Source organism: Budorcas taxicolor, chromosome 16 (assembly GCF_023091745.1).
Source record: "Budorcas taxicolor isolate Tak-1 chromosome 16, Takin1.1, whole genome shotgun sequence".
Lineage (NCBI taxonomy): Eukaryota > Metazoa > Chordata > Mammalia > Artiodactyla > Bovidae > Budorcas > Budorcas taxicolor.
In genome coordinates, this window is record NC_068925.1 from 45464493 (window position 1) to 45489341 (window position 24849).

Genomic DNA, 24849 nt, shown 5'->3' on the forward strand with positions numbered 1-24849 from the left:
GGGCTAAATTTCTCTATAAAGTTTAGATTGGGAATTGCAAGTCTGTTGCAACTACTCAGCTTTGCCACTGTAGCTTGAAAGCAGCCACAGACAATATGTAAAAAAAGGTGCATGGCTGTGTTTTGATAAAACTTTACTTACAAAAACAGATTTGGCCCACGGGCCATAGTTTGTCAACTCCTGAGCTAGACTACTGAATGAGGAGGGGCTGCAGGGAGATACCCTGCAAGGTAGGAGGTTGTACCAGGTTGCATAGTGTCCCCCAGACTTCATGTCTGCATAGAACCTGCAAATGTGACCTTCTTTGGAAATACAATCTTTGCAGATGTAATCAAATTATAAGGTCATATTGGGTTAAGGGGGGCTTTAAGTACAATGTGAATTGCTTATAAAAAGAGAGAAGAGGAATGGTGCTAATCCTTGGTCCACTCAGTTGTATTGAGGTGGCCAAAGCCTGACCAGTCTGTGAAGCCCTTTCAAAGGCTCTGTGAGAGTGGCAGGCACACATAAACCCCTCTAAAGGGGGCACTTTATTGGTCTGGCAGCCAGCTTGGCTGTCTGTTGCAAATCCTGAGTCAGCCCTTCACTAGGGCAGCTGTCTGGCCCAGCTCTGCTGATCTGTGAATTTACGGCTGCCTGTTCTTGCCACCCGTCCAGGGGCAAGCCTTCAGTCTTAGATCAGCCCCTTAGGAGACCCATGCAGCCGGGTCTCAATCCCCCCAGTCTGCATTGCTCTTCTGGCCACAAGAATATCCCAACAGACTCTGACAAATGCTGTCCTGAAATCTATTCGCTCCTCCCCACTTGCCTGGCTACCAGGAAACAAACAAACAAAAAAATATATCAGTCAGGGAATTCCAAAACAGAAGCTCTTCAGACTTCGCTTCATGGGAACTGTCAAGGGTTGGAGAAAATCAGAGTTTCTACCCTTTTGTTTAGGATGGCAGCAATGCCACCACAAGTGTGGGATTGGGGACATTTTGTAACTGGAACTCAAACTGCGATACAGTGTAACCGCCACTCCCACTCTGCAGGCTGCTCTCTTCTTCCGACTGCAAACCTTTAGAGAGAACACCGCAGATATGAGGTCTTCCTGAGTCCTATTTCTCAAAACCTGATGCTGCTGTGGTTAAATTCTGTGCATGGTCGTAGTTTGGAGAAGAAAATAGCAACCCACTCTTATTCTTGCCTGGGAAATCCCATGGACAGAGGAGCCTGGCGGGCTATAATCCATGGGGTCACAAGAGTCGAACACGACTGAGCAAATAAACCACCACCACCACATGCTTATAGTCGTGGGGTGGATGTGCAAATGAAGAGAAGGATTTTTGTACTGAATGTTGTGGCATCTCATTCAGATCCAAGGGCAAGTGGAACTTCATCTTGGGAAAGCAGGATGCTGAGTGGTTGGGGGCGAGGGTTGGGAGCCAGGTTCGTCCACCGCGGCTATTCACTAGTTTTGGGTTTAGTCAGTTCAGCTCACCTCTCTGAACTTTGAAAAGCAGAAATGACCGCATGGAACAGGATAATATGGGCTACAGAGTTACACCTGGCAGATAACAAGGCCTCCCCTAATGTTATCAACCACTGATAGGAGGAAGAAGCATTTTCTCATTATCAGGCCATCCATGCAAAGCCTCCACGGAAACCCTACTGTCAGTGAATCACAAAGGGTCACTTCCTTTTTTTTAAAATTGGCTGCACCAGGTCTTAGTTGCAGCATGTACAATATAATTCCCCAATCAAGGATCGAACCTGGGCCTCCTGTCTTGGGAGTGTGGAATGTTAGTCACTGGACCACCACGGAATTCCCTCCACTTGCTTCTAGAGGAAAAACCTGGCTCTTGTTTGCTGTCTAGAGCTCACATACTGCACCACTTGACTGTTACCAAGGGAAAGTTTAGGTGCTTGACACACAGTGAGGCCAAACAATACATGTTGGAGTTTGTAACAGAGGAAGGTTAGTGCAGGGCCACGCAAGGAGACAGGTGGCTCATGCCCCTCAAAAGCTGGAACTCCAGGGTTTCAGAAAAGCATTTTTAAAAACAAGGTGAGGAAGGGGCGTGGTTAGTTGATACACTCTTCTTGGTGTAGAAATCCTTTGTTCTAGTAGTTGTCCACATAGGTCAGGCCATGATGTTCTTCTAAATGTCCAATAAGACAAACGTTTGTCTCTATTCTGCAACTTTTAATCTCTGTATAAGTGAAAAGTGTTATATCCTTAAGGTCAGAGCCTTGAGAATGAATTAGCCTGTATAGTTCAGGCTACAGACAACATTGTTTTCTTTTTTGGCCATGCCACGTGGCTTGCAGAATCTTACATCCCCAACCAGGGAGCAAACCTAGGCCTTGGAAGTGAAAATGCCAACCACCAAGTCCTAACCATTGGACTGCCAGGGAATCCCCTATAGGCAACAAGCTTAAAGCAAAGCATAAGCAATAGAATATATACGTTAAAGAAACAGATCTAATATGGAGTCAGACTTATTCTTCCCTATTACATGACTTCTCTTTCCTTCACAGTGACTGGCATTTTGGAGTCTGCCGTCCGAGGGTCCCGTACCCCGGTTGAGATGGGCCTGGGACCTGGGACCCTTGGCAGCAGTGCTGCAATGCTGGTACCTGGACAAACCTCTCCTCCTCAAGCTACAAAATACAAAGAAACTATATGGTACTGAAAATAACTGTGTGCATGGGCAATTGGGGCAAATTTAGGACCACAAGATACAAAAAGACAAAAAACCCAACAGCCATTTCTGAGGAGCCAGGAGCAAAAATTGGGTGTGGGAGCAAAAGCAGGGCACTGCACATGGCTCCTGCACACACCACCACCTAATGGGTGGGCAGAATGACTAAGCCACTACTGTGGTCAGACCCCGGGGCACACCTCTACCCTCAACCCACATAAGAAACGAGCTTGCCCCTGCGGCTGCTTTTTGCTCCCTCTTGCAGCCAGTGTAATAAAGCCCAATAAAGCCTTGCATGAATTTCCTGTCTGGCCTCTAGTCCATTTCTATTGTTTGGGGAAGGCCAAGGACTCTGGTTGGTATCACAGCCTCTAGGAGAGCCACCAGCCTGGCTGATAGATCAAGGTTTCTTTGCCCCTGGGCTGCAGCTACTCTGGGCCTCCCTTCAAGAGAAAACCTTAAAAACAGTGAGGAAAAGGGGATGGGAAAGGATAGAGATGAAAAGGGAAAACTGCTGGGGCAGGGGGCCAAATGCAGCTGCTATTTAGAGCTATCAGTGCCTTGCAGGCCTCCATTCCAGCTGTAAGCAATGATTCCCAAACGGATGATAAGAGCCACCTGGGGCAGTGACAGCTCAAAATTGCCTCCAGAGGGTGGTCTTTTCACACCCATTTCAAAGATAAAGGAGCTGAGGCACAGCAGATCCTCACAGAATTGTTTTGACACAAGACAGCAATCCTCCACTGAGATTTTCTCTGGCTGGTGCACAGCTCCTCTTAGTTCCCATTTGCCTCCCCACCTTCATTAGCTGCTCTCAGTCCTCAGTCCTGGGGTTTCTTTAACCCCTCTGCTCCTTACTCCCCTCATTTGGGAACCACTGATAAGTGCCTCCCCAAACATCTGTCTTATCCACACCCTACCTCCACAGCTGACTTTGGAAGGCAAAGGAGGGGCTGTGGACAGACAGCAGGGAGCCCTAAGAGGTGCCTTCAAAACCATGATGGGGTAGAATGCTGACTATAATTTACAGAGTTTACATAGGTTTCCTTAAACAAAAGACTTGGAAAGGGGGTTATTGAAAATTGATCAAATTTCTAGAAAAATATTGCAAAGGAAGAGCTGAATTTTATTTTTTCCATCCAGGTCAAAACTCATGTACACTTCTGGTTGTGCACTTAAAACACATTCACAACCTGAATGTTGAGAGTTATGCTTTCTTTAGTGGGAATTTTTAGGACTTCAAGCCCAGGAGAAGCATTTCAAATGACCCTGAGAGAACTGCTCTGAGGAGGTGAGGAGGGGAGCCAAGTTATATAGAAGTTTTGTAACAAAGGGCAAGTGATCTGAACATCAAAAGGTTATTGCTAATTAAAGAAAACCAGATATCTTAAGTTAAGGAATTTAGTCCTTTACTATGTGTGGGAAGACGGAAGAGTCTGGTCTCACAGAAATGATTTCTTTGATGTGCACCTCAGCTCTCTGGGGCCAGTATCCTGCTTTCACATCCTGGGCTAGCTCAGGGCTCTCCAGGCAGCCTCTGGAGTCTGAAGCCTGCTCAATTGCAGGTGTTCTTTCCTTCCTGAGTTCCCTCAAGGCTCACCATCCGTGGTGGCTGCAACTGTCGGTGACTGTGACATCCTTGTCTGCTGATACTGCCGGAAATATTCCATCTCTCATGAAAACACAAATACTTTGTTGGGTTTTGAAAAATATTTATTTACTTGGCTGCACCAGGTCTCAGCTGCAGCATGGGGGATCTTTAGCTGTGGCATGGCTTGAACCTGGGCCTGCTGCATTTGGAGTGTGGAGTCTTAGCCACTGGACTGAGGCAGGAGGTACATGGGTCACCCCATGGTAAAGCGATTGGAGATTCATTCCCTGAGGGCCAAAACTCCAAGACAAGAATAGCAGGACAATTAAGAGAGAAGGCTGGGCCTGCCTCAGACCACATATTTCTCATTCCTGAAGTCAGGAGACCTCCTTGACCACAAGTGAGCAGAAAAGCTCCTTGGAGGTCAAAAGGGGAGCAACCTCTAAGGATGCTCTGAGAAGAAAGTGTTAGTCGTTCAGTTATGTCCGACTCTTTGCAACCCCATGGTCTGTCCATGGGATTCTTGAGGCAAGAATACTGGAGTGGGTAGTCATGCCCTCCTCCAGGGATCTTCCCAACCCAGGGATCGAACCCAGGTCTCCTGCATTGCAGGCAGATTCTTTACCATCTAAACTACCAGGGAAGCACAAAGGATGCCCTACCCCTAGGCTCTTCTGGTAGAATCTGCCTTAGCTAAGAGGTGCATGCACACACATGGAAGGAGCCTGAGATATACCAAATATGGACTGTGAACCAGGCAAGTCAAAACGGCCAACCAAAGAAAACTGGAGGAGATGTCCCACATAAGCGATTAAACAGTCAGGATGGTGCAGCTCAGTGACTCTCTCTCTAAGTCTGCCCGTGTGTCTGTCTACATGCGCTGTACTCTTTTATTCTCCTAATAGATACTTTACTTGCTTAACTACTGTCTTTGTGGAATTTCTTTTCTGCAAAACTGAAGGGCCAGAGCCCTTGTCACTGATCACTGGTCTAGTGGCTAGGATTTGGTGCTCACACCATTACGACCTGGCCTAAGTCTCTCCCTGGGAACCCAAGCTCTGCTCCAAGGCATTACAGGCCGAGGCCACTGGAGATCAGGACCACTAGGGAAGTCTCGGAGAAGGCAATGGCACCCCACTCCAGTACTCTTGCCTGGAAAATCCCATGGATGGAGGAGCCGGGTAGGCTGCAGTCCATGGGGTCACTAAGAGTCAGACACGACTGAGTGGCTTCCCTTTCACTTTTCACTTTCATGCATTGGAGAAGAAAATGGGCAATCCACTCCAGTGTTCTTGCCTGGAGAATCCCGGGGACGGGGGAGCCTGGTGGGCTGCAGTCTATGGGGTCACAAAGAGTCGGACACGACTGAAGCGACTTAGCAGCAGCAGGGAAGTCTCAAAAGAATACTTTGGAAAACAAAGTCCTAAGTATTTGTCCTAGAGAAACTCTTGCACCTGTACCCAAGAGATATTTGAAACCAAGTCTGTAGCAGCAATGTTGTTATTAGCAAGACAGAAAGAATCAGGAAACTCAAATGTATATTGATAGGAAATGTGGATAGTCACAATGGAATACTATTCAGCACTGAAACAATCTATCTCCAGCTCACAAATGTTAAATGGAGCAAAAAAAATATTGTAGCAAAGGCCACAAACAGTACAATGCCATTTATATAAAGTTCAATACATATTTAAATACTGCAAAGAAAAGCCAGGTGAAAGTAAACACAAAATTTAGGATCGTGGCTACCTCTGGGGCCAGGGAAGAATATACAAGGGACACGAATGGCATTGCCAGTACCCCATTTTTTAAGCTGGTAAGTTAGGTACACAGACATTTATTATTTTTTTACATCAGATATATTTTATGCAGTCTTTGGTATATGTGAAATACTTAGTGTGTAGGATGGGAAAAATGCACTACCGAAAAGTTGAGGATTATGTTTTATTCAGTGGATTTACTGAGGACTTAAGCTCAGGATACAGCCTCTCAGATAGCTCTGAGGGACTATTCCAAAGGGGTATGGGAGATGCCAAGATATATGAGTTTTTGAAAAATCAAAAACAACTCAGGCAATCAAACATCAAGATTACTGCTAATTAAAGAAAATTGGGACATCTCAAGGTAATGAATTCAGCACTTTTCTATGTATAAGAAGATACAAGAGTCCAGGCTGAATGAAATTTTTCCTTTGAGATGCACCATAACTCTCTAGGGCAGGTATCCTATCCTTCTCCATCCTGAATCCCCTCTTGAGTGCTGAGGTGGCTGCAGTGTCTGATGGCTCGATGGCTGTAACATCCTTTGTTGTTCAGTCGCTCAGTTGTGTCCAACTCTTTATGACCCCATGAACTGTAGCATGCCAGGCTTCCCTGTCCTAGACTATTTCCCAGAGCTTGCTCAAACTCATGTCCGTCGTTCCCTTCTCCTCCTGCCTTCAATCTTTCCCAGCATCAGGGACTTTTCCAATGAGTCAGCTATTCACATCAGATGACCAAAGTGTTGGAGCTTCAGCTTCAGCATCAACCCTTCCAACGAATATTCAGGGTTGATTTCCTTTAGGATTGATTGGTTTGATCTCCTTGCTGTCCAAGGGACTCTCAAGAGTCTTCTCCAGCACTGCAGTATGAAGGCATCAATTCTTCGGTGCTTAGCCTTCTTTATTTTTCAGCTCTCATATCCGTATATGACTATTGGAAAAAATCATAGCTTTGACTACACGGATATTTGTTGCAAAGTAACATCCTTTGGTTACTGATAAGGCAGGTGACATTCCTTGTCCATAGAGGTAAACACAGAAAGTTTCTAGACTGTTAGGAGGGGCGATCCGCCTAGATACCCTGAGGTCCTTCTACACTACTCTGAACTCTTATCTCCCTAGGCCTTCTTCTCTAACCCTGGAGTTTCCTATCTGGCTAAAGACCTGCCTTCCAAAAAGGGTATGCCACCTATTCCACTGACCAGCAGTTTTCAACCAGGAGTGCACAGACCACAGACAGAATCACTATGACCCAGGTGGATCACATGCTGCTGAAGATTCATCTTCCCTCAATCCTGGCATTGCCTCTGCAAATGTCATGCAGTCCCTACCTGGAGGGTAGGTATCTTCTGATAAGAGCCTTGTATACACATTTTTTCTCCTTGCCCACCAGCAAGGAGGAAAATGGCCTTTGGTCTGCCACTGCACTGAAACTGCTCACCCAGCATACTGTCAGTGATAAATAATAACTAAATGCCTGTAACAAAGTAGATGGCCTGCAATGGACTGAAGGCACCATGAGTCCCACAGCCTGCTAACAAATCCTCAGGAGCCGTGGAGACAGGCAGGGCATTTGGCAGCCTGTGAGTTTTGGAAAGGATAGGAGGACATCTCTACTAATCATTAACATTTGAGCTCCTATTTGAGGTTGAAGTGTTGGCTCAAAAACACTGGGGAGTGGCCTCCAAGAATCTTGCAATAGCAGCAAGAATCTTGCAATAGCAGTGGTCTGAGATCATGTTCTACATTTGATTTCCTGAGAAGAATCACTGGTTGTGGCCAGAGAGCTGTTATAAGAGTCATGTTTTTCTATCTTTATCTCTCTAACCATTTTAACAGAAAATGAGATTGTTCTGGAGCCCTTTCAGGGCCACACCTTAGAATTGCTCTGAAAATAAGAGCTGTGTCTGATTTCTGTAGAACTCTTAAGGTTTAGGACATGGTGGCTGTTGATTTAGCTGCTGAGTCATGGGGCTGGGATCTTGGTTTTAAACAGTCTGAAACATCAGTGTATTGTTGAGGAAATCACAAACTCTGCTTGCAAAATTCATATAATTCTTTGGCAAATATTTTACAATTTCCTTGTTGCTTTTTTGCTGAATTTATTCCTAAAGTTCTTTCTTCTTAGTCAGTAGGCCTTCAGCTTTATCCAAAGCTAGGGATTAAGGAAGAAAAGCAGGTTTTGCAGTTGACAAGAAGAAATAATAATTTGAATATACACTTTGATCTCTCTATGCAATGTGTTAAACCTGAAGATGTATGACACTGTTTTAGCTCTCTGAATTACACACCAAGAGGATGGCTAAGAAAGTACAAATAATTCTCACTGGAAAACAAAGCCCTCCCTTGAGTGTGTTTGGGGTGGGGTGGGGATGTACTGAAGAACTGATTTAAAACGGGAATCAGTTCTTTCTTCAGCAGAGGGTAAAACAACTACATCTACTATTGTCTATTTTTCATTTGTTAGACCACTGAGGAATATTGCCTGTTTTGAATTTTGAGAAATCCCCCAGGATCTGTGTGAAATTCCACTGCCAAACCAAGGCTCCCCTAGCAGGTCAGATGGTAAAGGATCTGCAAGCAATTCAGGAGATCCTGGTTCCATTCCTGGGTCGGGAAGATCCCCTAGAGAAGGAAATGGCAACCCATTCCCGTATCCATGGACAGAGGAGCCTGGTGGGCTACAGTTCATGGTGGTCGCAAAGAGCCGGACACGACTGAGCGACTAACACACCCACACACGCAAACCAGGACAAGTATGGTTCACAGGGATGAGAAAGGGAGGGATGGGGCCTCCTTTTAAGATGCAACATTAACAAGAGGCTAAGAATGAACTAACCCTGGGCACGCACATGGAGGAGTGCCTGGGCCGTAGGAAGCGCTCAAAAAGAATGAGCTCCAATTAAGACAAAGTGAACATCCTTTCCGCTATCTTGGCCTGATAACTTATGAGTGACCGACGCACAAAGACAAAGGGACCATGTCACCTTGGCGGGCGGCCGGGAACGCAGGGCGCAGGCGCGAGTGAGCGCACGTGGCTAGGCTGCCGGCTCCGCGGCCTGGGAGCTGGGTTGGGGCACGTGGCCGCCAACGTCTCCCTGGGGTCTCCAGCACCGCGCAGCCGGGCGAGGGGTGGGGCGGCCAGGAAGGACGGGCCGCGAAGGTCGTCACCAAGGTCGTGGGCCGGACGTGCGGCGCCGGAGCGACGCTGCGTGCGTGCGGGACTCGGAGTACGTGACGGAACCCCGAGTCCTCATGCCGGCCGCGCCGCCCCGCCCCTCCTCTCCCCCGGGGCCCCAGAGCCACAGATTCCGCTCCGCCGGGCGGGGGGGATCTCAGCCCGACACTGGAGCAGGGGGAATTGGGGCTTGTCCATACCCCCACCCATTTGCTGGGGCAGTGGGGACGCCCCAGCCCGGTCCCGCCCCTTCTCCCTGGTATGTCGCCCCATCTATCCATCCGCAGCGACCGCAGCTCCTCCCTTCCCTCGGACGAGAGACCGAGTGACGGCGCGCTGGGCCAATGGCAAGGCGTCGCGGAGGGGGCGGGAAGTGGGCGGGGTCCGCTCCGGGCTGGGCAGGAAGTCCTGTCCCGCGGCGCGGAGAAGAGCTCGGGGTAGTCGGAGCCCTCGGCCTTTGCGACTTAATCGCTCATCCTCGGTGTCCGCAGCACCCTCTGTCTCTCTCTCGGGCGGCGACCTCCGGCGGCCGGGTGAGAACTCGAGGAAGGGCTGCCGAGCGAGCACCCGGGCGGGCGGCGCGTGGGTCCCCTGGGCTCGCGGGCGCTCCTGCCAGTCAGACTGCGGATGGGGGGTTCGGCTGGGATGGGGAAGGGGTGGGTCCGCGCTCGCGACTGGCCTCCCTGGCCGGAGTCGCGGCTCGACGCTGGGGCACGGCGCCCGGTTTCTCCGGAGGGGGAAGTGCACCTCAGCCTGAGATTACGGGTTACGGGGCCGCGTAACTGTCCCGGGAGATCAGGGATACAACACGCAGTCACCAAGACAGCAAGTGGCGAGGGTGGAAGGTTTGGGAAGCGCTCCAGGTCCAACCTGCGTGCTTATTAAAGCCAGGCCCTTAAGAAAATGGACAAAGAGGCCGGGAAAGGAGAGATTCCCGCGAAGCTGCAACTCCCCGCTCCGGGTCCCGCGCCCCTGCCTCCCGCCGGTGGCCCCCGGCCTGGCGCCTGGGTGTCCAGCCCGTCGCTGCTCCGGAATGAGCAGAAACTAATGTGGGTTTAGAAGGCGCTTGTCCTAGAAGAGACTGCAGCGGAGCCGGGGAGTCATTGGGAAGCCCTCCTGGCGACCTCTCCCATGTCGGGCACGAGCCGCTTTCGGCTCCCCGGGCTGGCCACCAACAGTCAAACCCTGATCTGACATAAAAAGGATGTATTTTACGAAATCTTGTTCGCTGCTTCCTCTGCAATGTGGTCTTCCCCTTGAGCGGTGAGGGCAGCCGACTGACCTGCTTCCGGGGCACGTGGAGGCCCCGGCTGCCCGGTCTGCCCATGCTGCCCCTAGTCCAGGGTTCGGTCTAGACCGATAAAAAGCCGTGCAGGCTCCCAGTCAGACACACCTTCCTCTCTCTGTGCTCATAGCGTTTTAATAACTTCGGAGAAAAGTTTTTCTATCCAATTTAAAGATAAGTTGAATTTTATTTTTACATCATGAAATAAGTTGATTACTTTGTCTTATATCACTAAAAGGAAACCAAAAATGAAATCTTAAAACTGTGTGATGAGGTAGTGAAATGAAGATGTGTTTAAAAGTGTATCTAAAATCTGTAAAGTAAATCAGTGGTGGCCTGAGGATGAGGGGACGGTGACTGGAAATGGCCTAAGGGAACTTTTTGGCAGTGATAAATGTTACACAGGTATGATTTCCCAAACCCCAGAGTTAACTAGAATTTTAAAACGAAAAAAAATTTAAGCAAATTTACCTTTTTGTAAGATAGGAGATTAAAAACTAGATGTCTTTTTATTGGCTAATGAATAAAAACTCCATTGTTAGAAAGACAAAGCCACACACGTGACTTCTTGTCTAATTTTGAAACTTAAAAAGATGCCATTTGCTGCTTCAGAACATTCCAGAGAAGATACTGGAGGAGGGCCCGGTTAGATAATGGCTTTTGAACAGTGATTAGATGTCTACCTCTGTCTTACAAGTTGTTCAATTAGTTTATTCCTTGGAGATCCCCTGGGAGGGAAAGCAAGAAAAGGACTTTTTTTTTTTTTTAGCTCTTGATATTTACTCTTTGTAGCTGCAACCCGCACCTTTTTAAAAGGTGTTTTCAAAGGAAACTTCTTCACTTGGCATATCCTAGTGCTCAAAAAATCATTTCTCTAGGTACAATTAAGATTTCATAATTAAGATTTTTAGATGGGGTGACATGCCCATTGAAAGAGACACTAATTAGATAACGTTATTTTTGTGCCCTGTCTTGCTAAAAACCCAAGCACTGTGAGGTTTGAACGGCTCAGAAATTGGCAAAGCTCACAGCACACCGACCAAGAAGCTCACTCCTCTCTTCCAAACTCACAATTTCTGATTATCCTATATCAACCCATTAAAGATCCTCCTGCTGCCTCAAGTTACCTGATGAATTGTGTCTTCAGCTTTTAATTCACTGTTCTGCTAAAAACCAAATTTTCCTCCTGTAGTTTTTTTTTTTTTTTTTAATCCCACCAGCACACATGTGGTCAGGCTTTCTTTGCTTGCAGGACCAGCCCTGAACAGTAGGGCCTTTCAGAGCTGCCCCCCACCTACTTTTTAGGAACAATTCCCACTGCTTTCCAGCAGACATTTTCTAGTCACCTTTCCTACATTAATTTTAGTTATATGCAGACTCTTCCTAGTATAGGAATCCGCAGACGTGACCTCGTGAATAATGAGCTGAGGCTTCGTTATGGTTCATGGAAAACGTGAACTGTGTTTCCCTGCAGAAATTCACCATGTCCATCCTGAAGGTCCACGCCAGAGAGATCTTTGACTCTCGTGGCAATCCCACCGTCGAGGTTGATCTCTTCACCGCGAAAGGTATGTGCCACCTTTGTTTCTATAGTCTGTTGCGCCACATTCCATTTTTTAAAGCTTCAAATGACAGAGCCTTAGGCAAGAAACAGCTTGTGGTCTTGAAAGCCTTTCTTTCTGATCTGCACGTGCTGGTAGGCTGTGCTCCGAGGTTGGGAGGCAAGAGGCCCTTGTGCTTCTTGGTATTTAGAACAGGACGCAGGTCAGCTCCCAGGTCACTGAGATAGGGAGGTAAGGTGATACCTTGTCCCTAAAAGGGCCCGTCACTCACAGCTTGTTGTGACCAAATAAGTAGGTACGGTGTGATAGGATGGATCTTCCTTGAAAAGGAAAGAGATTAAGGCAATGGCAACCAAATCCAGTACTCTTGTCTGGAAAATCCCATGGAGGGAGAGCCTGGTAGGCTGCAGTCCATGGGGTTGCTAAGAGTCGGACACAACTGAGCAACTTCACTTTCACTTTTCACTTTATGCATTGGAGAAGGACATGACAACCCACTCCAATATTCTTGCCTGGAGAATCCCAGGGACAGAGGAGCCTAGTGGGCTGCCGTCTATGGGGTCGCGCAGAGTTGGACATGACTGAAGCGACTTAGCAGCAAGGGTATATGTAGCGCTGTATGTTGGGACATTCCAGAGGCTGGTATTTTACCTGGCTATAAGTCCACATAGGAAGAATTTGCCCACATTTGAAAAGGATAGAATGGGACCCCCTTAAAATATCCCCTCCTTAATCTTTTTTACTTTAAGAAAATCTGGTGCTTCCCTACCCCCTGTGTTACCTCTGGCAACATCTCAGCCATTTTCTGAATGGCCCAAGTGCGTGAAGTTGGAAAGGGAGCTTCAGGCAGAGAGGCACCGAGTGGTGCCGAGCACAGACCTGCCAGTCAGAGCTGAGTCATGGTCTGAATCATAGGCCTGGCAGAGGAACCTCCAGCCCATCCCTTCCTGTCCTGCCTTCCCCCTTGCCCAGAAAGTGAAGGCCCCTCAAGTCTAGATTCATCTAGCAGAAGTCTACCTGTGGTTACTGTGGGGGTTGTCATGAGAACACCATTGCTTCTGGGCATGTGCCTTGTGGATTCTCCAAAGATTGCAAGAATTTCCTTTCAGTTTATGAGAATGGCTCACTTAGAGAGTGAACTTTCCACTTGGAAATTAATGGACTTTGAACAACGAAAAAAGACCCAGGATGCTAGAAGATTGTTGAAAAGGAGGCATTTTCTTTGAAACTCTTTAAAATGACTAAAATTAATTGCTTTTAACATTTAAATGAATGGAACTTTCTCTTATGTGTCTTAATCCTTTTCAGAAAGAAAAAAAAAATGCCAGGAAATCATAAATTTGTTAAGAACCTTTCATCACTTCTTTCTTTCTTAGAATTTATTTTTTAGGCCAGTTTTAGGTTCACAGCAAAATCAAGTGGAAAGTAGAGTGTTCTCATCTATCCCCCATCCCCACCATCAACACTCTCAGCTGAGCAGTAGTTAGAGTCAAACCTGCATTGATACGTTAACACCCAAAATCCATAGTTGACCTTCTTCACCTAGACTAACCTTTATTAGAGTCAAGCCTGTATTGACTTGTTATCAGCCAAAGTCCATAGCTGACCTTAGAGTCACTCTTACTTTCATCGCGTCTTCGCCTCGTCCAGAGCTGATGGATACAGAGAAAGCCAGGGGCTGGATACAAAGAACATGTGGCCTGCTGCTCACATAGTCGTGTGGTGACACAAGCATGTAACCAAGTGTGACTGAGATACTTGGTTGGTTTTTTTCCTCTTGAGTTGCCTTCACATCCCTGCACTCGCCAGTTCTCAGAGGGGAAATCCCTGATAGTTTCAAGAAGGCTGCCTGCTCTTCCTGCTCCCCTAACCCTGTCTGCCCCATGTAACCGGATCTCTGCAGTACCTTTCCTGACCCCATCTGTCCTCCAAGGACAGCTGCCACTTTCTGCTCCATAGTCTAGGCTTGGCCAGGCGGCCAGTTTCTGTATCTGCGGGACTGTGATTGGGTTCTAGTGTCATTAACTCTGCGCCTTTGTTGTCCTTATTCCTTTTCTCTTCCAGCCTGTCCTGTTCGGCAGAGAACCTCCAAATAGCATTCACTGCTGCCTGAGCTGAGGCACATGAGCTGTAGAGATTCCTCTTGAGCCATCGCCTTCCAAACTTGAAAGCTAGCAACATGATCTCAGTTGTCTAAGGGAAGCTTAGCCACAGTGCTCTCTAGCAGGACTGTCTAAAATAGCTTGGTGTTTCCATGGGTTACTAGCTCCTAGAACATGACAGATCCCACAAGTGGATTCATGGCGCTTCTGTTGGACTGTGTGGCTGGGTGTGGTCCCTGGGCCAGCGGCAGGGCACCGCCTGGGAGGTTTCAGAGATGCAGACTCAAATGTCCTGTCATGCCTCCGGAGCTGCATTTTAACCCACAGGCGCTGTGTGCGCATGTTAAAGCTGGAGAAGCTCTGCTCCGGACCTTTCTCTTTAAACTAGAGAGATCCATCAGCTCTGCTGTAGGGTCTTCGGTATAAAGTCATAAAAGCACGGGAGGCAGGAGGAACAGCCATCTGAGTCTCCCCGATGTTGGGAGGAAGTGACCACTTCCGGAGGGCCGATGCCCTCTGTGCCGGGAGGGATCTGGGAGCTATTGCCTAATCATTAGTAAACAATTTCCCCCCTCCCTTTCTCAACATCCAGGTCTCTTTAGAGCTGCTGTGCCCAGTGGTGCCTCAACTGGAATCTATGAGGCCCTGGAGCTCCGAGACAATGATAAGACGCGCTACATGGGGAAAGGTGAGCGCAGACCCAGGCCAGCTCGGCGCTGGCTGATGGATGCCAGGGCCCCTGAGCCTGTAACCCAGGGCAGGCAAAAAGTTTCACTCTTCTTTCTCCTGCAATTTGTCTCCAGTCTGTGAAGAACTCCTGGTTGGGGCAGGGAACGAGGGAGAAGAAGACACGTTAGCTAGTGCTCAGGAGAAGCCTCTCGTCCTCCAGGAGGGCTCTGAGGGCCTTCCCGGCCGGCGGGCCTCTTCCCGGGGTGTGGTCTCGGGTTAGAGGCTGCCGACTCGTGATGGATAGAGCAGTCGTTGTCTCTCTGGCAGAGCCGGCCTCTGGTGGTCCTGTGCACATGTTCACCTTTCTGCAGATAGAACCCCAAACCCCAGAGGCCAGGTCACAGAAAGGCAGATGGGGCTGGACTGCATTCTCCACGGAGTGGTGTCACCCCAGGGATGGGAATTAGTTCTGGGAGAGAAGGCAGGAGCACAGGCTGGGTCACGGGTCGTGGCCCTCCCAAGGGCCACCCTGTAAGGAGGTGGAGGGCACGAGTGGGCTGCCAACTTTCCAGGGGAGGGAGCGGAGGAAAATAGTCTAGGGACACTGCATTGGAAGGGCAACAGCGAGCGAGGTCAGGTTGAGGGGGACACAGGGCCAGGGTCAGAGCGGCTACACTGCAGGCGGCAGCGTCTGTAAAGAGCTCTCCTGAGGGGTCTCGCTGGCAGCCCAGGTAGACGCCTGCCCACGGCAGGAGGACCGCGCCCCACCCCAGTTATGATGAGGACGAATGCATGGTCCCCCCGCCTTCTCCACACCTTCCTGTTTCCTCTTTCTCTCACTCAGCGTCCTTCACAAACCTGTTCTCTTCTGAGTCTTTCTTTTTTCCTTCTCTGTCAATCTCTGCTGGTCAGGTGTCTCCAGACCCGTTAAATATATTAACGAGTTCCTGGCACCAGCCTTGTGCACACAGGTAATACACGGGGCGTCCTTTAGCCTCTGCGGCTGGCCTGTCCCGTGCATGCTCTTGCCAACTAACCTCCCTTCAGACACTGTTTGGCGGCTCTGTGTGTGGCTCTAACTCCTGGGGGTCCTAGGTAAGAGCACTCAGACTGGGCCAGAAAGCCCTCCGATTCCAGGGGGAGAGAGCCAGGGGTCCCGTTGAAGGTCTCTGGTGGGCTCTGAATATCTGGGTGAATATGGTGAGCGGTTCTCCAGCAGTGCTGCTCAAGCCTCTCTCATCAGCATCGGTAATTTGATTTGATTATTCCTTCTAGGTGTCTCAAAGGCTGTTGAGCACATCAATAAAACTATTGCGCCTGCCCTGGTTAGCAAGGTAGGACCTGCCTCCTGATGACTAATGTATATTAATGCTATCAGAGCACCGCCCAGTCTAGGCCGGGGGGCTTCCCTGTTTACAGAAGAGCTTATTCTGAGAGCTAAAGAAGCCAGTGGGCTTCCCTGCATGCGAATTTTGGCCTTTGCTGACCCGCCCTCTGCCTGCGTGGCCATGTCTAACAGCATGGAACTGGATCCGAGGGACAGGAGGCTCCAAGAGCCTTGATGTTCCCCAGCAATGATCTTGACCTCTTGGGAGTTAAGATCCAGATTTTAAGGGTGGCTCCCAGCGGTGTTGAATGTAGTACCTGTGGCGACTGACTCATTTTTCATGAGCTGTGGAATTACTTACTATATGTTTAAACAGCAGAACTCTTGTTAAATCAAATCCTGTTTGGAGCCTCAATATGGCAAACAGGTATAAGTAGAGTTGCTATAGAGGAAGTGAGGCTGACGATCTCACAGCCCAACCTGCTCAGCTATTTTTTGTCGCTTGTATCCTCTCTCCAGCCCCTCCCTCCCAGATTCCTATGGCCTAGCCTGGCCTCATGTGTCCTCCTTGGCGTGGTCCCTCTCCCAGCTCCACTCTGTGTGCCCATAGCAAGTGGCACCTCTGCTGGCTCTATTCCCAGCTTGCCTGCTGTGGCCGGCCCATGTGGCCCGCTGTGATTGGTCCCCAGGCAGAGTTTCCATCACTGCTGTGCCATTCCAGCCTCCCGGCCCCCTCCACGCATCCCTGTTCTTCATTGTGCCTTGGTACCCTCAGCTGGCACGGCTGACTTTCTTGGACATTTTCTTTTATTGGTTACTCCTGGTGGGTGTTGGCCTTGAGCCATCTACTGGGGTGACGTCTAACTTTACCCAAAGTTGCCTTGACACAAAAGTTAAAAGATGCCAGTGTTAACAGGGTTTGATGGACTTAAGAGATTTTTGTTTACTTTTTGTATTTTAGTTTTTTAATAAGAAAGATGATAAATAATTTGCTGTTGTGACGTTTTTAAAGTAATGTTGACTTTTATTTCATTACTTTGAGCCAGTTTTTAAGATGCCAATTTGGTTACTTTATACTCTCACCAAAAGTATTCATTTTGGTCAGTTATCAGACATTTTGGGGACTTCCTGGCAGTCCACACTCCCAATGCAGGGGGCCTAGGTTTGATCCCTGGTAGGGGAACTAAGGTCCCACATGCCACACACAACCTGGCCTAAAACATTAAATAAATAAAGTTTTTTTTTTTTTTTGGCCTTGTGGACTACCTACAAAACTTGTATCTCCCATCAGATACTTAGACGTCCTCACTGAGGACAGCTGAGTGACGGCAGAAACTGACTTTCATGAGCACAGCTCTTCAAATAAAGAAGAATGAGTTCTGTTGTTCTACGGCCCCCAAAGTCACAGTGCTGGGAGAAGCACCTGATGCTCTTAAAGCCTGTGACGGGCAGTATTGTGTCTCCCTGTTTGCTCCTGACATGGATAAGCACAGAACCGACCTGGGCTTTGCTGGTGGCTCTGTGACAGGAGGGCCCAGGGTGTGCGGGTAGAAGCACCATTCCGTCCAAGCAGCTCACCCTCCTTTCTCCCTGCAGAAGCTGAACGTCGTGGAACAGGAGAAGATCGACAAGCTGATGATAGAGATGGACGGCACAGAAAATAAGTGTGAGTGGCCCAAGGGGAACCTTTGCAGGACGGCCATAGCTTCTCCTAAAGACTCTTGAAGTCCCTTGGGGAGAGGTCATGTCGTCCCTCACGATGAGTTATGTGACCAGATAGCTGTGGTCCTTGCCTCATGTTCATAAATTACATCTTTAAATATCAGGAGTACAGCCAGCTGACAGCAGCAGGTGTGGAGGGTTACTCAGAAGAGGCCTGTGCTTTAGATAGTCTAGCAATTTGCAGAACTTTCTAGAGTTCCATAGACCAAAGAACGGGCTTTCTCTTTCGGTGAAGAGCAAATGAGTGTATGTGGGAAGGAGGCTGTTGCATTTCTGTTGTGATTGAGATGAAGAGGTTCAGAATACAATCCAGGGTGCACACAGTGGTGGTCCAGGCAGGAATGCCAGCTAGAGGAAGGCTGGTGGGTAAGACATACCTTCATTTAACTGTTCTGTTCCAGCCAAGTTTGGTGCAAACGCCATCCTGGGCGTGTCCCTGGCTGTCTGCAAGGCTGGTGCTGTGGAGAAGGGGGTGCCCCTCTACCGCCACATCGCCGACTTGGCTGGCAATGCTGAGGTCATCCTGCCAGTTCCAGTGAGTAATTGCTTTGAGCTTCCCGTGTGTGGAGGAGGGAGTGTTTGCTTTCTCATGGGGACCCGAGAGCTCCCGCCTCTCCAGTTCATCCATATGTGACCCTTCAGCACAAGGGTACAAGAGGGCTCTGGGGGTCTCGGCTGCAGACAGCTCTGCCAGCGCCGGCTGACAGCGACCTTGAGCGGTGGCCCAGCTGCCCTGCACCCATGCCCTTACTTGTCGATGGGAGAGGGACTCTGCACTTGCCTTGTTGGATTGTGTGCACCTGTGGAGGTGGCTGCAGTGCAGTGATGGCATGGGCTCCATGCGGGAGCTGGGCATTGGGGGCTGCTGGGGGCAGGGAGACCCTCCGGGCCGGGAGCTATACTCCTCTCTCTCCCCACAGGCTTTCAATGTCATCAACGGTGGCTCTCATGCTGGCAACAAGCTGGCCATGCAGGAGTTTATGATCCTTCCTGTTGGGGCCGAAAACTTCCGGGAGGCCATGCGCATCGGAGCAGAGGTTTACCACAACCTGAAGAACGTCATCAAGGAGAAATACGGGAAGGACGCCACCAATGTGGGAGATGAGGGCGGCTTTGCCCCCAACATCCTGGAGAACAAAGAAGGTGGCAGCTCCAGGGAAGCCCCAACCCTGGGCACCGCGGCACCCCTCCCACCCCCACCCCCGGTCTGCTGCTTTTCCCCCTGCCATTCATCAAGAACCAAATCGCAAAACCCTTTGTGATTTAAGAAACAAGCACTTCCTTTAAAAGAGAGAGAGAAGTTTTCTTATTAATTTGACTTCTAAATGGCCCGATGATTTGCTTATACTGGGCTGACTGGGCTTGAGAGGCAGTTTGTTCTCCTACCATCCTTGCTCCTCAGCGATGGCAAAAGTGTGCGGCCTGCTCCCTGTTTAAGGATACTGGCATGCTGAGGTTTCGGGTCATTCAGCCACAGTAATGCCGTACATGCTTTGTTTCACTTTGAATCCTTAGATGCAGAATTAAATATGAGAGTTGAAGAGAGGATACAGAAGTCTTAGGAGAAGAATTCATGGCTGAATTTTTTGTTTTAGAAAAAGTTAGGGTTGCAAGCATATTTCATGGGCTTCAGGGATGGTTAGTGAAAGGAAATGTCCATCCTGACCTTTGGGTCCATCATACACAGTAGCTGACATTCGACTGTTTTAACTTATGAAAACTCAGCCGTCTCATGTGGTTTGAATTTGGATGCCTTTGCTGTGCAACAGTAGCCAGTGTCTTGGTCCGTATCCCTACAGACAGTGCTTCTGAGTGAGGCTGACCCTGAGCCTGACCCGGACAGCAGAGCCTCAGCGTGGGGCTCCCTGTCAGTCCACTGGGCTCTCTTTTGGATCGCAGCCTTGTCGTTCAGTCACTTAAATCGTGTCTTGACTCTTTCTGATCCCATGGACTACAGCATGCCAGGGTTCCGAACATCCTTCACCCTTTGCTGGAGTTACTCAGATTCATGTCCATTTAGTTGGTGATGCTGTCTAACCATCTTATTCTCTGTCTTGGCTCTATTTAAAGCCCATTCTTCGGGACAGCTGATCTCAGCTGGTCACTGTAACTGTATCTTGGCCAGCACAGCTGTTCTTTGGTGCTAAATTTGGGAGCATCTGTCAGTGAAAAACCCTCTGAGAGTCAATTTCCAACTTGGCCATGCACTCGTGGCCTTAAGCAAAGGTTTCTTGCCCCAGAACATAAAAAAGTTCCTGGAATCTTGAGACTGGTGGTTGGGGCCAGAGCACCTTATCCTCCCTATGTTACGGTTCCCACTGGGCAGAGCTGGCCTGGTCTCCAAAGCCATCACCACCATCTCTTTCCAGCCCTGGAGCTGCTGAAGAACGCCATCGGCAAGGCTGGCTACAGCGACAAGGTCGTCATCGGCATGGACGTAGCTGCCTCTGAGTTCTACAGGTCGGGCAAGTATGACCTGGACTTCAAGTCGCCCGATGACCCCAACAGGTACATCACACCCGACGAGCTGGCCGACCTGTACAAGTCCTTCATCAGGGACTACCCAGGTGAGTGTTCCCAGGGCGGCTGCGGGTGTGAGCGGCGGGTAGCGCCCTCGTGTGGTGCGCACGCCTGTGTCACTCCCACAACAGCCTCCTGAATGAGCAGATGTGAGGCCAAGACTGCTGGGCACTCCTGCACGCGGGAGAGGGGACCCTGAGGCAGCGAGTGGGTTAGAACTTGCCAGGGGCGCTCAGCCAACAGCGGCACAGGTGTTCACACCAGGCAGTGCCTCTGAGTGCCCGTGTTTAACACTGAGCACCTTGGTGGAAATGGGACTGGAACGCACACCCCAGTATCGCCCCTCTGGGTCCACAGCCCTGTTCTTACTCTCAGTGGCACTAAACTGAGAACCCGCTGGGCAGTGGGTTTTCTGCCTCCACGACCATGGGATTGCAGGATTGCAGTTACCGTGCTCCCTGTCACAGGAGGGCTGGTTAGGGCAGACTCCTTCCAGAACTTGCTTTAGGGACGGGCTATCTGCAGGTGAGAAGGGTGAGGCCAGGTGAGCCTCAGTTCACGGGAGGGGGGGCTCCAGCGGTGTTGCCAGTCAGTAGCCTGGGAAGCCACCCTGATGAAACACACTCTCCTCTCCTCAGTGGTGTCTATCGAGGACCCCTTCGACCAGGATGACTGGGAAGCTTGGCAGAAGTTCACTGCCAGCGCGGGGATCCAGGTGGTGGGGGACGACCTCACGGTGACCAACCCCAAGCGGATCGCCAAGGCCGTGAGCGAGAAATCCTGCAACTGCCTCCTGCTCAAAGTGAACCAGATCGGCTCCGTGACCGAGTCCCTGCAGGCGTGAGTGCCCGCCCTCCGGGGGCAGCTCTGGTGAAGAGAGGGGCCTGAACCTGGTGGTGGGGAGGGGGCTCCTGATTGGAACTCCAGGTGGCGTTTAAAGTTAGCGATCGCCCCCAGGGGACCAGGACACTCGGCAGTTGTGGCCTGGTCCTGACCGCTGGATGGCCATGCGCTCACAATTCCATCTCACACGGAGAAAGTCAGGGCACACACACACACCTCTCTTGAGGAGGCTAAACCCACTAGGTTTCCAAACGTGACTACAGGGCAGAGAACATCCTTGGGCCTTTGGGGGAGGTGGAAGGTTATCCTGGCCCCAGCAGTTGAGGGCTCGGGAGGGGCTGCAGTGCCTGAGCCGCGGAGCCGTGCCAGCCTGGTTTCTCTGGCTCCTAGGTGCAAGCTGGCCCAGTCCAACGGGTGGGGCGTCATGGTGTCACATCGCTCCGGGGAGACTGAGGACACTTTCATTGCTGACCTGGTGGTGGGGCTGTGCACGGGGCAGGTAAGGAGCTCCCTGACATGAAGGACGGGCCTTGCTTCTCTCCTGCACACAGATCTGGGGTTGGGTGGAGAGAGTGGAGTCCTGGGTGCCTCTTTTCCCCCCTTCCTAGGTCAGAGAGCCTCCTTAAGGCCTTGCTGTCTCTCTGCCTGGCACCCTCCCCTTGCCCAAAGTGTCCGAGAGGCTTCAGTGTCCACTGTAAGCAGCTGTGGCCTTTGTTTTCTCCTTCCAGATCAAGACTGGTGCCCCGTGCCGATCCGAGCGCTTGGCCAAGTACAACCAGATCCTCAGGTAAGAGGCTTCCCGCGCTGAGTGTGGGCTTGGTCCCCAGGAGGAGCCCCAGGCTGTGCTCGGAGGTACGAGGTGGGACAGGCGCCCTGGCCCCAGCAGTGTTAGGTTGGGGCCAGTCAGGCACCCGACAGCCCTGCCCTGGAGCGGGCCTGCTCCGCACCACGCTGCCTGGTGGCTCCTGGCGGGAGAGAGAACCACTCCCCTCTGGACAGTCGCATCCTAGAATTTGAGGGGGCTACAAGGAGGCCTTAGTGATTCTCTCACTTCACAGCCTTGTTTTGTGAACAGGATAACAGAGCTCAGAGAGAGAGAAAAATTACCAAAGGGTGAACAGCGGGGTTTCCAGTGTTCAGCTCCTTCGGACACTCTGGTCTCTCTCCTTCTTGTCCTTGGGAAGCTTTGCCTCTAAACACAGGGAGACCTGCCCTTCTGTTCTTTTCTTCCATTCTTGAAGGGAAAAGGAACATCTGTTTCATAAGGCCTCCCACATTACCCCATCTTTAAAACTTTATCCTGGAAAATGCCAAACATAAAACATAAGTGAAGAGTAGACTGTACTCCCTCCCCATCACAGGCAAGCACCCGCTGTTCGTATTCCTCCGTGTTTTGTCGCCATACCCTTTTCTGACGAATCTTAAAGCAACCCCAGGCGTTTTATGGTTTCACTTGGGCACATTTCAGGTAAAGTCTCCCTTTGGTTTAGCGTGGCCGCTCTGCTCTGGCGGTTCCCACGGGTAGTGCTGACCTCTCAGTGTCAACATCAGGTCTGTCTTCTAGCCTGTCTCCTCTCTTGTCACAAAGTGGCTGTTGTTTTTGACATCAGGATCCAAACAAAGTTCACACTGATGAGTGCCCCCGCCTTTTTGCCCTGTACCACTTATTAGTTCAAGAAACTGGGTTATCCTTTTAAAAAAATGTTTTTTCTCTTTTTTAAGTATTCTAAGAAGTCACAGTCCTACCATTTCTTTAATTATATTAGGAAGGCAGGGCAGGAAGAACAGGTGCATGAGGCGAGCCCAGATGTTCTATTCCTGGCATCTCCAAGAAGCTCAAGTTTAGGGATTAGTCGGGCAGACTGAGCGAGGGTTGAGTCCCCAAGTTCCTAGCAAGAAGTGTGTCCTTGACCACCTCTCTGGGTGGGAAGATTTACTGCATTGAAGTTTGATGTCTTTCTTTCTCTCCCTATCTCTCTTTCTGTTTCCTAAGAATTGAAGAGGAACTGGGCAGCAAGGCCAAGTTTGCCGGCAGGAGCTTCAGAAACCCGCTCGCCAAGTAAGCTGTGGGCGGGCGAGCCCCTGCAGTCACTCGTTGGCTCCTTAGACCTGCGTCTGATGTCGCCGGGCAGTGTGAGGCCCCCACTGATGCCCACAGGGGCCTCTGGTAGTTAGCTGCCCTCTCCTCGTCCTGTGACGTCCCCACCGCTTCCTTAGACCTGCTGCAGAGCCACGCCTGACCATCTGGAGCCCCGCTGGAAACCCTAGCTCTGTAATCACATACTTGGCCCAAATCATTGTTCTTCTCACCTCGCTTCCACCAAGTATCCAGAGCCACGTGTATCTAGGTTGTCATCTCTGAGGTGTCCAGTGGGTTCGTGTGCAAAATAAAAACACCTGAGTGACCCGTACATATATGCCCTGTATATATGAAGTAGTGTCTGAGTCTGGAAGCACCTCTACAAGAACCAGAGGCTTTGTGTCTGATAGAAGGAACAGGAGTTTGTGGAGGACATTGTAAAAGTGTTTGGGGAGAGCATGTTGGGGAAAAGGTGAGAGAGGGGTCAACCCATGCCCTACAGCAGAAGCTGGTTCGGTGCCAGGAGGCAGGGCCCAACTTCAGGACCAAACTTGTTCGGGAGAGAAAAATGCAGAGCTCTCACAGGGTACCTCAAGGGCAGCTAAATAAGTTAGAATTTAATTCATTCCTTATTTTCATCTGCCTGATCTCAGGTGTTCAGACACTCCATGTCGCTGATACCCACTGCCTTGGGTACTGTCTGGAGTAATGGAGGAGCACCAGTAAGAGGTGAAAATACTGTGGCTTCTCTGCCCTCTGCCCCTTGATTTCTGGTGTTCTACTAACGTTTTATTTACTTCCCCTGACTTGATACAAATCCCTTGAATTGTGTTTTAAAACCCTGTGAGAGCCTCTTGCGTTGCAAGGAGAGCCAACCAGTCCTAAAGGAAATCAGTCCTGAATATTCATTGGAAGGACTGATCCTGAAGCTGAAACTCCAATACTTTGGCCACCTGATACAAAGAACTGACTCATTGAAGACCCTGATGCTGGGGAAGATTGAAGGCTGGAGGAGAAGGGGATCATCAGAGTAAACTGGGAGTTGGTGATGGACAGGGAGGCCTGGCGAGCTGCAGTCCGTGGGGTGGCAGAGTTGAACAACTAAGTGACTGAGCTGAACCCAGCGAGGCCCCCTTGTGGACACTCCTGTTCATTGCTCATCTCTCTAACCCAAGAAGCAGAACTAGAAGACAGTGTTAGTCACTCAGTCGTGTCTGACTCTGTGACCCCTGGACTGTAGCCTCACCAGGCTCTTCTGTCCATGGAATTCTCCAGGCAAAAATACTGGAGTGGGTTGTCGTTTCCTTCTCCAAATAGAAGATACATACACAATATTGAGATTGATCGCAAGGAATTGGCTCCTATGATTGAGGGGCATAATGAGAGAGTCCATAGTCTGGCCAATCAGAAGGGAGTGTGATCGGGAAAGAACTCCATGGGTTCAGGTGAAACTCTCTAGTGTAATCCCTGCTTTAAGAACTTTCACCTGATTCAGGCCCACCCAGATCATCCAAGAAAATTCCT

At 49.9% G+C, this 24849-nt stretch overlaps 1 protein-coding gene across 2 annotated transcripts; it reads left to right on the forward strand.

Annotated features, from left to right (window-relative positions):
- The first annotated feature begins 9603 nt into the window (after nt 1–9603).
- On the forward strand, nt 9604–23656 carry ENO1 (enolase 1). Of its 2 annotated transcripts, none has more exons than XM_052654280.1 (12): nt 9604–9748; nt 11975–12068; nt 14757–14852; nt 16109–16167; nt 17757–17826; nt 18284–18417; nt 18803–19025; nt 20252–20449; nt 21041–21242; nt 21636–21744; nt 21974–22032; nt 23239–23656. In XM_052654280.1, the coding sequence occupies exons 2-12, from the start codon at nt 11984–11986 to the stop codon at nt 23306–23308; spliced, it is 1305 nt and encodes a 434-aa protein (XP_052510240.1). In that variant the 5' UTR covers nt 9604–9748; nt 11975–11983; the 3' UTR covers nt 23309–23656. The 2 variants fall into 2 exon arrangements, with proteins under 2 accessions (XP_052510240.1, XP_052510239.1); XM_052654279.1 differs by lacking the exon at nt 16109–16167 and adding an exon at nt 15746–15804 and having other exon boundaries at nt 9615–9748.
- Nucleotides 23657–24849: the final 1193 nt, after the last annotated feature.

Excerpts from the sequence above, each read along its gene's own strand:
- ENO1 (XM_052654280.1), top strand. The coding sequence starts at position 11,984 with ATGTCCATCCTGAAGGTCCACGCCAGAGAGATCTTTGACTCTCGTGGC. Across the intron at positions 12,069-14,756 it reads TGATCTCTTCACCGCGAAAG|GTCTCTTTAGAGCTGCTGTG; the intron begins GTATGTGCCACC and ends CTCAACATCCAG. Across the intron at positions 21,745-21,973 it reads TGGGGCTGTGCACGGGGCAG|ATCAAGACTGGTGCCCCGTG; the intron begins GTAAGGAGCTCC and ends TTCTCCTTCCAG.